General features: G+C 41.4%; 2 protein-coding genes across 2 annotated transcripts; both read left to right on the top strand. All coding sequences in view use genetic code 11, as the record gives it.

Moving 5' to 3' along the window:
• Positions 1 to 1,905: 1,905 nt before the first annotated feature.
• On the top strand, positions 1,906 to 3,682 carry EGR_01318 (hsp70-interacting protein; the record flags this gene model as incomplete). The annotated part of the gene is made up of 3 exons (XM_024490567.1): positions 1,906 to 2,455; positions 2,948 to 3,130; positions 3,369 to 3,682. The coding sequence occupies 3 exons, from the start codon at positions 1,906 to 1,908 to the stop codon at positions 3,680 to 3,682; spliced, it is 1,047 nt and encodes a 348-aa protein (XP_024354891.1).
• Positions 3,683 to 6,972: 3,290 nt separating this feature from the next.
• EGR_01319 (MORC family CW-type zinc finger protein) lies at positions 6,973 to 14,201 on the top strand (the record flags this gene model as incomplete). Its single annotated transcript, XM_024490568.1, has 20 exons — positions 6,973 to 7,034; positions 7,071 to 7,159; positions 7,195 to 7,263; positions 7,297 to 7,387; positions 7,422 to 7,605; positions 7,637 to 7,869; positions 7,944 to 8,152; positions 8,976 to 9,058; positions 9,219 to 9,495; positions 10,176 to 10,418; positions 11,060 to 11,165; positions 11,360 to 11,471; positions 11,733 to 12,011; positions 12,100 to 12,303; positions 13,034 to 13,167; positions 13,238 to 13,292; positions 13,359 to 13,396; positions 13,547 to 13,679; positions 13,754 to 13,849; positions 14,127 to 14,201. 20 exons carry the CDS (start codon positions 6,973 to 6,975, stop codon positions 14,199 to 14,201), a joined length of 2,772 nt encoding a protein of 923 aa, XP_024354892.1.
• Positions 14,202 to 14,670: the final 469 nt, after the last annotated feature.

The raw sequence follows: 14,670 nt of genomic DNA on the forward strand, positions 1-14,670 counted from the left end.
TCACTAGGACCACAGAAGTCATGAGAAACAGATGCTTCAGCACACGTAGCTTAAGGTGTTGGTAGGCGTTACGCAGGAAACCTGTGCAGTTTGACTTGCCCTACGTCGGAGGCATTGGTAACGCGCAGGTCAGCTTGGATGTGGTGGCTAGTACTTGACTATGCTAAGCACTCTTTGCTACTGTGAATCATCAAGAGTACCCCGATTGATGCGTAAAGCGGCAAGTGACGCAGTGATGTCGCGCAGATGGATGGTTGACTACGATTTATCGGCAAGGTACCTTACACATATCGGAGCACGAGTGAGTACGATTTTAACAGCTGATAAATGCTAGAATTCGTTTTGTGGTTATCATGTATGGATCTGGAGTTTCGCCCTTTTTAGGAGCAGCATTGAGAAAGGGGGGATGTCCGGTCTTCATACTGCTGGAGACCGGAGAAGGTTCTGCACCAGCTTCATCGCCTACCCCTATTGGTAGTCGCAAGAATGCTAACCTAAGGGCAGGCATATACTAAAGAATGGGGGTTTAAAGTAGTTTTACGAGGATATTGCTTCGCGCCTACACCACCTTGCCACTTTGCCCACACTTCAGTGATACCCAACCCTATATCCATCTGGATTCTACAGGGGTGAAGGAAGTGTCGAGTGTCCACTTAATTGACGTCTCCACACAGATGTCGTAGACAGCTAGGTAGCGAATTCTAGAGATGGTTCACGGCTAATGACGACTCAGAGGTCAATAGCATGCCCGTGAAACATGGGACACGGGTAGTTGCCGGAGGTGGACGTCACTTTCAATCTTTCTGTTGACAGTCTTTACAGGTTCTTTCATTGGCGGTAGATGCCCTTCTTTAACCACGTTAAGGTTTAGCACCCAGCAATGGAAATCGGGATAGTTGTCCTTTGGAAACGGTTATGCTAGCCGCTATTATCGATACAGCACCCCGAGTCCCTCATGAAGGCGTGAGAATTCATAGTAAAATGCCAGGAAATGCATTACTGACGTACAGAATGACTTATGGGATAATGGGACAACCCAGGAACCGCTCAGCAGGATTGCATTCTGTGAAGACTAATGTCCGCGTAATTAAGAGCAGAGTTAAACATGCTATCAAAACATTACACATGAAGAGTATAAGAATCACTAAAACTACTATGCAGTAGGTCGCAGCTATTTTGATTGTTTGTTTTCACCGAAGTGATTTTTATGGATATCGTTAGGGTGGCTTGTTGGTTTGCCATCATACACTAACATGTTTTAAAATTACCCAACGTATTCGCTAAAATGCATAACTTAGAAAATTACACTCACGAAGGATGACATCAACTACCTACTTGGTGTGATTGCTATAAACCACTAAAACTATTCGCACCCGATATATGTTTCCATTAGTCGCAGTTTGACCACTTCAGGAGGCAAAATGCAAAGATATGCCTACACGACACCCTCTCGATTCCATTAGTAGTCCAATTAACCATGCACGACCTTGTTTTACTACTTCAGTATAGTTTGTATGTGTTTTGTCGGGAGTCTCTGGGAGGTTTTGGTGCTGACAAGCGATTTGTGTTTTTTTTTTTTATTGTAGATCCTAGCTGCTTGCTGAACGCGATCAGAACCATTGCTATTTTATTAAGGATCTGGCCGTCTTCCCCTCACGAGTACACGTTGCTTTGTGTCATTCTTGCGTCATTTTCCCCAACGAGCATTATCAAGTGTTCCAATATTGAAATTGTAGGATGATGAAGGTGGATGTTTTCACGCCGTTATTTGTGCCTATGCTACAAATTTTATTGCAGCATATGACATAGCTCTTACATGCAAATCTTGTCCCGTGATAAGCACGCTGACACCAAATATTTATTCCAAATGCCAGAGGTTCTTTTTTACTCTTTGCAGCCCTTACAATGAGTCGAGTCCCACACGATCTAAAGGGGCTGTTGCAGTTTTGCTTGGACGCTGGTTCGGATCCTACTAGCGATATTGAATCGATGGATCCAGAGGTATGGAGTATGTTTTCCTCGAGTTATACTAGCCAATCTGACTCACAGAGGACGTTATGGCTGCAACAAGCGCTGGAATCCATGACTGTGGACTTGGTTGCAGAGATGCGAAAAAGGATTGCTACCGTCATTCAAAATATATCGTCCGCAGATCCCAAAAGTTTGGTTGAGGAAACCACTTCGGCTCTGGATGATCTCATAGACTTTACTGAGGATGTGAATTTGGCCGATATTTTTCTGAAAATAGGGGGGATTACGCTTCTTAAAGGTTTATTAGGATTTCCCTCTGCTGACTATCGCGCTCAATCGGGAATGCTTCTTTCGAATATTGTGCAAAACCATGAGGAAGCTCAAAGAGTTGCAATAAATGAAAATCTGTTGAATTTGGTCCTCCAGCTCCTTATTGAAGATACAGATCCAGGAAATATGAGTGGTTTGCTCTCGGGGATTTCATGTAGGTTTGCTTTAACTCGCTTAACTTCTTCCATTCTACCTTTTTGCTCGATCGGTCTTAAACGATGCATTGTGAATTGGCTTTGGCAATTCCTAAGTTTTCAATTCTTGAACCGTTTCCGTTTCAACAAGGCAGAGTAATCGTACTTTCTGGCTTATTCTGCATCACTACCACGTGTTTTCTGTAGAGGTTCAACATTTGAGACCTAACAGAACTGATGGTTGTCGGAGTGTGTTTACACTTGAGAAGGGTGCCGCCGAGTCAACAAAGGTTGTGGACTCATAATTTATTTCCGTTCACGTCAAATTATAGTTAATACATAGAAATTCGAAAATTTACTTTAGTTCATTTGCACTTTATATAATGCTTACGTCCAGGGTTCCGTTGTTCCTTCGAACACTTGGTCAACAATCAGTATAAGAGTAGTTTTAACTTCATACTTGCTTTTGTCGAAGCGATTCGAGTTTGTTACCATTCGCCTTGCCCTTTTAGCGCTGATTCGTGGAAGCGAACTATCTCAAAAGCGTTTTATCCAATGCAAGGGTTTCGACCGTCTATTTGAACTGCTGCAGAAGACAAGTCGATCAAATGAGCAGGAAAAATATGAGCGTTTTAACGAGAAAGCATCCTTTTTCATTTACTGTCTTTGTCAGGAGCTATCTGAAGAGCAACTTGGTGAGGATTGTCTAGTTGGCTCTCTAGAATGCGCTGCATCAGTGGTTTCAATTCTTAACGCAACCTCAATGTTATAGCCGTGTGAAATTTTAGCTAACATAGGGCTTGCGTTACTCACATTTGACTATTATTTTTCAAAATCTTCATATTCTTTGTTCCATTGTGTGCTTAAGTGCACCTTTTGTGATTTTTTTCCTACGAACGGACCTTATAGCTAACGCCCATTTTCTTATTTCAGTAAACCTGAAGGACTTTCAGCTATCGGAGCGAATTGCCCAACTTATTCTCCTTTTCCATCTACCGTCTGAGTTCCTCGTTAAGGCATTGGCGCTACTGCTGAAAGGTCGCGTTTCCACCCTCATAAATCCACCCCCTGATCCAGTTCCGGATCCCTCGTCCCTTGTCAAAGTACCAATTTCTGAGGATTCGCGTAAACGGCTGCTGGATTGGCTGAAATCACCCAAGGCCCAAGATGAAACACTCATTAGCTTGGAGGCTCGAAAGGATCTCACAAATGCCCTACTTCAGACCGTTGATTCTTTGTGTAACTAGGATTTTTCCTACAAAAAGCGTCTGCATTTTGTTTCATCTTAAATTAAGTCGTACTGTATGTGTTTGGTTAGGCGCTCCCGCTATTGAAAGTTGGTTTTTTCCTATTTTCATGGAGGAATTTTTCCACTCTCATTTTTCCATTCACGTCTCCAACAAAACTGGTGCGTAATATGCATTTGCTCAAATACTTCATTTAAAAATGAAGTTTGAGAAATCGGAAGGGTTTACGAGAATGGTTTGAAGCTAGTATCCCGTGCCTGGGGCGCCCTACTTTTTTTCCTGGGGGTAGGTCGTCGCGCGTTTAATGCTGCTAGTATACGTTCTAGACTTCAATCCATGGGAAGTGAGTTTAAGATGGTACCGTATTTAACTTAAGCTTTAAATGCGAAATTTGAACTTACTGGAAGTGCTGCGTTATAATATGCACTGGATACATGTGACATGAAGAGTACCGGTCTGAGCGTTTCCGTCAACATCCTTGACCTTATGTTTCCTTCTAGCCACAGAAACTGAGCTTTAAGTCTAGGGGCATTTTGTCATGCCGCGCTTACGTGGTGAGGAATTCCGTCCTTATAGAGCAATTTGTATCTTGCAGATCTCAGTCATAATTGTTCGGTCTTCGGTAGTAAACTAATGGTGAACAATTCTGCCCGCCGCCCATCGGTCTTCTTGAGGTGACGCAGTGAATAACTTCGAACTGATAGTCTGTGACACTCATTGGCTGTCATCTCTTAACACATGCGGTTGGAATCCACAGAAGTCCCAAATTCCGTTTTGACAACAGTGGTAGGATAGAGCCATGGAGACACGGAAGGTTGGGTGGCCTTGCCATCTGACCTCTCCTGCGCGGTATAATTGATCTAGTGGAGGAGGCGGTTTTCTTCAAAATGGTTGCCAAATATGCCGAGTACCCTTAATAGCGATTTCGCACAATTATGTCGGTTCTGCCAAAACTAGCATATTCACTGGCTGGAGTATTGTTATATTTAAGCAAAAATTTTTGGTGAATCTGAGCACGCCCCCAAATTACTAGCCATGGAACATAGTTGAAAATAGCACTGCATAACAAGAGGTCCAAATAGTTAGCAACTTCTCTGGGTTTTTCAGCGATCTCTTCTATGATCTTGCAGAATTCTTCAGTAACGTCAGCTGTAGCTCCTAGCCTCCTAGAAATCAACACCTGGTTTCGCGTCATGTTCCAAACCCAGGCCCATAAATGGATTCATCTCTCCTAATCTTATTGTTTACCCGAACTCGGATTTAAGTTACTTCCAGAGTTTTAAACTGGATTCCCCCAGAGCAAAAACTTTTCATTTCCATAGTCTTTAAACTGTGATACTTTTTCCTTTACTTAAACAGAATTAGCATAAGTGATTTAGTGCACCCAATTTTGATCAAGAAAATGAGCCTTTGCCCTTCTATTTCCCCTAATTCTAAAAGACCAAATTTACTTCCAAAAATAGAGATAGTATGGAAAGAATTACCTGATTGTTGACTTTGCCCTTCGAAGAATTGGCGTTGAGGATTCGAGTGATAATATTATGGTGAGCGAAAAAGCTGCCATTGTGACTTCGCCCGAAGTAAGACAGGCGAAAGCGAGTTAATGGCCTTGTAGAAAGTAAACTATCTATTCAGTTGAACTACATCTGCTACACCGAGTTGTAGAGCGTTTACAAATGCTCTCATTGCTGCCGCTTAGATAAGGTTGACCTATAATCCGTGTTATCTCTGTTCGATACCTGTTCTAATGCTATTTGAAATAATTTTACTTCTTTGAATATAAATCTTACGGCTAGTCACTTAAGTTTTTTTGGAGAAAAAGCGACCTTTTTGCTGGCACGGATCGTTGGCATCATCAGACGTCTTGAGACCTGCTCTAAGAGTCGCAGAGCAGGCATTTATGAATATATACTGTGGTGGCACATCACCAGTCGGGCATACTTCAGAGATTCCGTAGTATCTTTGTCTATCTGCTGCATCGGGCTAAGCGTTCCCACTTGCCTTCTTCGTCTTCGTGCTCAGCTGCGGTAGCTTCTCAGCACTTCTGTGAGCTAATAAAAAGACAGACCTCAAAGTTGTTGGGTCTTATTACAGAACCAAGGATGACCTTAACCCCACTGTAATGCTTTGATAGATTGTTTAAACGTGTTTGATTACTCAGGCACTCGGTGGCATAGCCTCAGCACCATGCCGGTAGCCTTCTAGGCCTTCCGTACATTTGTAAGATATTGTAATACGATGGTGGTTTATCCCTGGGTATTGAGGAGGCGCCACTCTTGTACTTTGAAATAGCCTTCTTGTACCTGCCTGGGTGGGCTGGCCTTCGGGCCATGCCAATAGCTCAAACACCTTCTCTGTGCTGAATATATATTCCGCCCGAGTATTGTGTCTTCTTTCGTCTTCAGGGAAGTCTCGGGACGCTACAATATTGTCACCCATAGTAGTGTGATTTTTTAAGATTTTTTTAGGGCCACCCGGAGGCTATATTACAGCATAGTAATTCGTACTAAATGAGCTATTATAAAAGCAGAGCTCCAGTTCTAATGACGCTTAGACAAGAAGTAAACAGTCCAAAATAAACACGAAGATCCGCAAAACGGGAAATGCAATGTGGGGATAAAATCGTACATGTATGCTTTAAGAGGAAATTATCATATGCTGTTTGATAATACACAACGAAATGACAAGTTCAACATAATATTCTGGAAAATTATGCGGAAAATTATTACATGGAGATCGATTTGCGGTGTGATCACCGATTACAAAAGCCTAGATTAGGAAGCGAAAATTGTCTGAAACCGGAAGCCAGTTTAAAGAAACTACCCTTAATTTTTAATACTAATCAAGATTGACGTGGTAAAATGCTCAAATATGTAGATTGGCAAATGATGGTAAAGTATTTGGAAAAAAATCCGCAAAACTTAAAACTAAACTTACTTAAATCTTGCTTTTTGCATTAAAGTGAAAACCTATGGATTGTTTGATCATTCGTCTGCTGGACACAATATGAGCCACAAGTCACAGTCATTTAGAACTCATGCAAGTTTTACTGTCCTCCTATTATGCATTTTAACACTACAAAATGTATATTTTAAAGAAAATATGGAATCTACAGGTCTTGTTAATAGGCAATTTAGAAGGAAGTAGTTTATGTCAAGGGATTGTTTAGTATGTAGGCGTAGTTGGTGCTGGAGCCCTCAAGCTTTTCTTAGAGGAGGTGCCGTTGTTTGCACTTGTCTCGTGCTGCCTGTATCTTTTCCAGATAACAAAGGGGACTTACGTATTCTCCAATGGAAACATATGCACGTCTCAGTCGTGCTCAGCTGAGTTTCGACTACTTGCACACAAACTCGTAAGAATCCTTGTGAACAATTTTCTAATATTACAGCACAACGCATGAGTTTCTTTTCGGAGCTATCGCTGAGCTTATTGATAACGCAAGAGATGCGGGTGCAACAGAAATAGATATTTTTACCGGTGAGTAATTAGAGGCTGCTGTTGATTGACTTTAGTCAAGAATCAGACTTTGCGGGGTGGATTTCTGTTGTATTTCCTTGACAATGGTTGTGGAATGTCTGCTGGTAAATTTGGTTACTCAGACTTACTTTGTATAGATGAAGCAAAAAATGTAATTGTTTTCGGGAAATCATTTAAAAGGTCCGACGATCGGTCGTCCATTGGAATGTATGGTAATGGGCTTAAATCGTAAGCCTTTTTTTGTTACAACACTATTTCATAGTGGCTCTATGCGTATTGGGAACGATATGATACTATTTACAAAAAGAGATGGGGTTTTTAGTTGCGTCTTCTTGTCCCGGACATTCCACGAGGCTGAAAAGTTGGATGAAGTTATTGTGCCTTTGCCCACCTTTCGAGTAAACGACAGGTCGCCTTACATTTCTTCTTCTGACGAACAAAAGAAGGTACGATGTGAGAAGCTAATAACCTCTTTAGCACGAAGTCGAAATGCAGATAATCTATAAATTCTCACCCTTTCAATGTGCGAGGGATTTCTTTTACCAATTCGATAGAATTAAGGGCGATAGTGGAACATTGGTTATTGTATATAACATGAAGTTATTGGACAATGGCTCTACGGAACTAGATATCACCACGGATTCTCGTGATATTCTTTTGGCTGCTAGTTCTGACAGGGAGGATCCGATGGAGCCCCATGCAGAAATCGAGTAAGATAAAGGATCTTGCCTCTTCAATTTTTTTTCTGATGCTGTTTACAGCTACGTGAATTATGTGATTTCAGACTCCCTCCTGAGAAACGCAGTCTCCGTGCTTATGTGTCTATACTCTATGCAGATCCCAGAATGAAGGTCTATATCCAATCTCGAAAAGTTCAAACAAAACGGCTTCTAGACACACTGTATGCGGTTAAACGTTACAACTTTGCCAGCAAAACTTTCCGCACACGAGCTGAGCGTGAACTAGCAAAAGCCAAGGAGGATGTCAAAGTTGGTAAAAATGCTGATTGGTTTTTATTTTGTCTATGTTTTTTTTTGAGCATTTAAATTATTCACCTTAGGAATACCATGGTCAAGTATTCTGCAGCAGTACCATTGACACTTTGGAGCACTTTTCATGCCGCATCATAGCGTTACATTTGTCAGAATGCATCCGTTCCCAACTTTGATAAAATGAGTATTTCTTGGCTTGAGAAACTTTAAGCAAAACAAAAAGCTAATTTAGATTTTAACATTCATTAAGTCTTCTTGAGGTCTTTGGTCCCTAATGTTGGTGATTTTTCCCCAGTGCTCCCTCCACAGGTCTTCACGCTGGCTAGTTTATGGTTCCTACTTAGTTGTATACATTTTAATGTAGTGTCCGAGTGCTAAGTACGCTAATATGCTTATGAATGGAACCATTATATGTACACAAATGAGTGGACTGACTGTTGACAAGAATAACGTTAACAATCTCGAGATAGGGATTAAAATATCAGAGACTGAAGGCTTCGTGTTGTCAGGTGAAAGTTTTAAAACAAACATCCTTAGCTCACACTAATAATGTCAATTTATTTAGCATAACTTATTGCAATATTCCTTGTGTTCCTTTTAATACTTTTTGTTGCTTTATTCTGTGACCTGGTATTAAAATCTGCCTTTACAATCACTCAGACGGTTGTATGTCATCTATCTTTCATAATCCTTGTAAAAGTAGTTAAATCACTAGTTTTCGCAGTTATCGAAGCTACATTTCTTGATATCACTTATTTGTTCCTCGATTAATAATTGCGTCCCGGAATTTTGTCGAATTCAACCAACTGCTCCTTTGTTCCTAGCCGAATTGCTTGCCATCGAGGCTGAGAGTAAGGCACGTGATTGTGAACTTCGGTATGAGAACTCCAAGGACCATGAGCATCTTGTGAGTTATCTCACGCTCTATTTTGTCTAATTACTAAAGTGCAATTCTTGGGGTACGCATTTGAAAAGACCTTGGGTTTGTGAGTTTAGTGTCATTTCCGTCGTAAAGTTCAGTAATCATTTTCAGCAAGTGTGATACATTGTTTGTGTTTCATCTGTAGAAGCTGATTCGACGATTGAACAATGTTGCCGCGGAAAAACGAAATCTTGTTACCATTAAACAAAATGTTGTAGCTCGGAAGCAGAAGGCGCTTAAGGATCCCAAAACCCTTACCTTTTATTTTGGGATGAATGTGGTTAACCGGGCTTGTGATGGGATGTTTGTGTACAACTGTTCACGACTGATCAAGATGTACCAAAGGATTGGTCCCCAACAGGACTCTAGCATGACGTGCCGGGGTGTTGTAGGCATCGTCGATGTACCCTATATGGTTCTAGGTAAGCGATCTCAAATTTGATTTTGCAGCCTATTGATGACCGTTTTAGACGTATAGATTACATTTTCATGATTAAGTGCCTTCCTCTGATGAACCTGATTACACCTCTTGTTTGGAAACTAGATTCATAGGCAGACGTTTAATGTTTCCCGCCTTTCAGCTGTGACTAAATGTCTGTATATCTTATTTCATTTCAAATTTGCATTCGTCGAACATTAAAAAAATTCGTTTCTATTTAGGTGAAACTAGATATCTCTTTTACTCTAGAATTGTTATTTATGTATCCTGTAATTTATGGTATATTAAGACGGCTTTCAATGCGGCCGCAGTTCTAACTTAAGCCTGTTTTTTATTCCTTTTGATTGCAACCTTCGGAGTGTTAAAAGTACTTTGGAATTTCCCGACAAATAGTTGAATACCCTTGGAGGGCGGCGGGTTTCGTCATCTGGTCTTGTTTGTGGACACAATCTAACCGTTGGATTGAAACGGCCATTAATGAACATTCTTATGACTTTCATTTGTGTATTCTTGAAACTTCCGGAGGTGACCTCATGTATCCATACTAGTCTAAAATTGGAGGAAATTCGTGCATTTTCCCGTAAAAGACCACTTATAACGATCGCCTTTGGTTATATACGTGAACATAAAATGGATGCGTTCATCCATTTTCGGCGTTTTCAGAGCCAACTCACAACAAGCAAGACTTTGCGGATGCGAAGGAGTTTCGCCAATTGATGCGAGCCATGGCCGATCACCTGATGCAGTACTGGGACGACTTGGCAATCGAGAAAAATGGAAGTGAGGATACAAACAGATTTTGGAAGAGTTTTGGTTATCTCTCTGCGCGTTGGAGAGATCCACCCAGCGATGATGAGAAGTATGCTCGCAAACGTTACTCTTGTGTCTCTCTCTGTGTTCAATGCGGTGAGTTCTGAGATTGTTGTGTTTCTCTTGGGTTATTAATTAAATAATGGGACTGTTAGCCCTATTAGATTCTGAAGTGTGCTAAAACTTCACTTTCATTCATGATCTCATAGTATCATTGATATTATTGATTTCTTTTTGCTCTTATAATTTTGTTATTGCAGTGTGGTTATTTTGTTCATTTCTTACACATTTTTTCGCGCTTCAGTTGTGGACTCGTTGTATCGTCTGCATTTTAAAACTACAAGTTCATCATCTACCGTGCTATGATTTGAAACTTCAAACGGAGCAAATTTTGCTTCCAGGGCAGCATTGCTTTATGAAGGATGTAAAACCTGTGGAAACGCATCTTTCAAGCAATCAGAATAAGTAGGTAGTATATTTACCCAAAACACAGCATGTTACGGCTAATGGGACGTCCATTCTCTCACCGCGACTTTGTCCTACTGGATGACCCCTTGGTCGCGCATTGGTGAAGTTTTCATTTCCACTTTTTGGAGGGTCCAAAATCATAAGCAGTGAAAAAGAGGAAATTCCGTGGTCATGGCGATAGTAAAGCATTTTCTCCTTGTGATCATGTTTAAACGCATTCGGGTCCTTTTTTTGTACGTCAATTAGTTTTGATTTGTTCTTTTCCACAGACAAATGTCTCAAATGGAGGGTTCTCCCCTACTCACAGAGCCAAGTGGGACGTGATGTTCCCGATAATTGGCAGTGCCGGGACAACCCCGACCAGAAACATCGAAGGTGTTGTTTCCTGCCGGTTTATATCAGTGCCTTGTCATCTGCCTCAAATTCGATTCTTACATGTATTGAAAGAAAATTTGTTCAGTTACAAGGTTGTCGTTATTTTAACGTAGAACAGCTTTTGTTTAGTCCGTCACCATTGGTTATTGCAGGTTTTCATTTGAATGTATCCCAACGTCTGATGCTTTTTGCAGCTGTGACACGCCTGAGGAGGATATGAGTCCATTACTGGGTGTTCTCAAACGGAAAATTAAGACAAAGGAACAGCGACAGGCTGAATTAGAAGCTCAAATTCGGAAAAAGCAGGTAATTTGTTATACAATAGATTTATTATCTAGCCAAACGCGATAAGGCTCAGGCGCGATTTTATGAGGCGGTCTTAACATCTTTAGAACAGTAAACTACTAGAAGGAAATCAAGTCGGCATCCTCTGGTATTTTGTATAGTCGTGTAAACTTGCAACAGATTTGAATAATGAAATAGATTATGCCGTTAAGTGATCGGTGCCGACTTTATGTGGGTGATGCTTAATACACTTTTACTTGACCTACATTTTTGGTTATACAGGAGGAACTGGAGCTAATTCTCGATCCAGACGAAGAACCATCTGTTCGTGGTCGCGGCAAACGTCCGTCTCGGTCGTTCCCGAACTCAACCCTACCGGCCAAAAAGCGGACTACACGTTGCGCATCACCACCTGCGCGCACCATCACAGTTGCCGACAAGAAGCGGATGACCACTTTGCCGGAGGTCCAGTCAACACCGAGGTCGGCCACCCGAAAGGCATGCATCTCTGTTCCCAAACCGAAACCTACCTTTTGCAGCACAAATGTACCCCGTCAGGTCGTAGGTTATTTTTCTTACCATCTTCCTTGTGTTGATTTCCTTTCTATGCAAAAGTATGAGAATTTGTTTATGCGTATTTGAATCTCAGTCGTCTCGTCGTTCACTACGCCGGCAAAGCGCAGAGTCAGATGAGGGAGGAGAGGGGGAGGAGGACGTCGCTTTGGAAGAGGAAGATGAGGTTTCTTACGAAAAAATGGGTGTAAAGACGGTGGTGGGGTCAAATGCCGGCATTAAGACGGATAGCGAGAGCTCTTCGACTACAGAGACAAATGAGAATGCTGCCCGAGAAAGTGTGGGTTGTTCGCTTGTTGAAGGACGATGTGTATTGTTATGCGATATTTTATCTCTTTTTCTGACTCAATGCCATCCGTTCGCGATTCACCATAGCAAACTGGGAAAGCCATAACGCCGCCAAATTCATAACTTTGTTTGGAAAATAATGTTATATGCTAGAATGTTCGAAATCCAAGATGAGGAAAACTTTAATTGATGGACAAGCTTTATGAGGGTTAACAGTTTTCTGAAAGCATATTTGTTCCAGATACTTTTTCCTCATTTCCAATGGCCTACAAATTTGATGTGTTAGTATTTGATCTGCTTAAAGAGAGCCAAACGTTGTCAATTACCTCGCTCGCTTAGCGTTTTTATTTCTCTGTAGTATTTCACATCTGCTTCTACTTACTGATTTTCGCGTTGTTAGTTGTGGTAAGCATTAACTTTGGCGCAATATAAACTCAATCACTTTATTGCTATCGAAATTCGGCGAAATTGCCAGTTCCGTGATGCAAAGGCATGATTCACTGTATTTATTTATTAGTTTCCTCCCGTTCCTACTTGGATTTTAAAAATGTTAAAACGTGCAAATAATCCAACATATGAATTATGGCAAGATACATCACTGAGACGCCGGACGTACAGACTCTTTTTGCTTATTATGGTTTGATTTTTAAGTAAATAGTAGAATTTCGCGTTTGCATGTGGTGGTATGATCAAAGGATTTTCACACTAAAAATTGGTTTCAGTTGAATTCTCGTAACGCATTCGAAAATACGCCGAAGGAGAATGCTGAAGAGACATCCGAGAGCGTTACCAAATCATCATCTCTCTTTTCAAATGGTTCTCCCAAAGAATCATCCTCTGAAGCTGCAAAGAAGCAGTAGGTCCTACCATTCGCATATTTCTGTCCCTACAATCGTACTATTGGATCTGATACGTCTCATTAACAGCCACGAAGACGCGGTAAGAGATACGGGTCCTACGCTGTCTCCTAAGGATGGACACGTGAGTGATTGTGATTCAATTTCCGATCTCTTTTACCATCTCGGAAAAGTGATTTTTGTGCTTTAGGATACCGCAGCAACCACTAAAATTGCCGAAAAACTAAAGTGAGCAGTTTATCCAGTACCCCTTTCGGTAGAATTGCGTATTTTACTTTATTTGGCTATGTAAACTCCGTTGGCTTTACCCATAGGTATTAAATTATTATTTATTTTGATCACTCTGATAACAATCTGACAAAAGAGCTACCCACCTAGAATCTGTTTACGTTATTTCCTTCCGCCAAAATGGCCAATGGAAAAAGAGCGCATTCACACATTGACGGTAGTGGACTTAGCTGAATTTCCACTTGAATCGTTCTTCGACCGGTACGAGCAGGGTTTACGCGCCGTGAGTTATTCTATTGGCATCCTATCCGTGTCTGTCCAATTGAGTAAACTAAAAGCCCTAAGTTCTCCCTCTAGCTCCTTGGCAATTTCCAACAGGAGACCCAACTCATCGGTGAAACTTTACAAAACCTTCGAGTAGATGTCGCTAGGCTCTTGGACAAAATTGCTCCAGTATGTTTTTCGTTCTTGTTAATCAACATTGTAGACATCCGCTTGCTAGGTTTTATTTCATCTTTGGATCTTAGGGTTTTATTCCAGAGGGGATGAAATCATCACAGCAGTTTCTAGGTCCAGCACCCCAGCACTACGACTCCTGCTGCTCATAATCAGAATAAGAAACTAATTGGGTAATCGTATAGCTTCACCGGATGCGAGTTACTATGATGCGTACATTGGGAAAATCTATTTTGGCACCACCTTTATTGCTAACCAAAACAAACTTTTTCAGGATCTGAACGCATCCTCACGGGCCAAGGAAACAATTGATCAGGTTCTAAGGGACTACCTTGACCAAAATCCCTAGATTGACCAATTTTAAGACGACGCATTTTATGTATTTGAGAGAAACTCCTGAGTGTACATAACCCGTCGGAATTTTATCATGTGTATCTTACCTATCTCTTCTTCATTGCTACATGCATCTACGCTTTGCATCACGGAAAGTATGAGCTACTGATCAGCTTTAGGCGCCTAAGAGAACAGCAGAACATGCTGGACGGCGAGCAATACATAGCCTCCTCTAAAGCTGCCTCACGTTGGCTAGCCTATAGTTAAACGCAAAACTACATGCGAATTTCATAGCAGTTTGATACGAAGGAGTGGGCTGAGCGCATGTTCAAACGTTTAGTGAAAAGTATAGACGTGAACTGGCGAACGCCCAACTCCTAGGACTCCATAATTGGTGAGAGGACCGGACTGCAGTTCTTCGCTATTGATCAAAGTAGGTGCAGCCAATGCTTACGATGAACCACCTGGGCGTCTTAGCTTCGTGT

The sequence above is a fragment of the Echinococcus granulosus genome (genome assembly GCF_000524195.1).
Source record: "Echinococcus granulosus chromosome Unknown EG_S00005, whole genome shotgun sequence".
NCBI lineage: Eukaryota > Metazoa > Platyhelminthes > Cestoda > Cyclophyllidea > Taeniidae > Echinococcus > Echinococcus granulosus.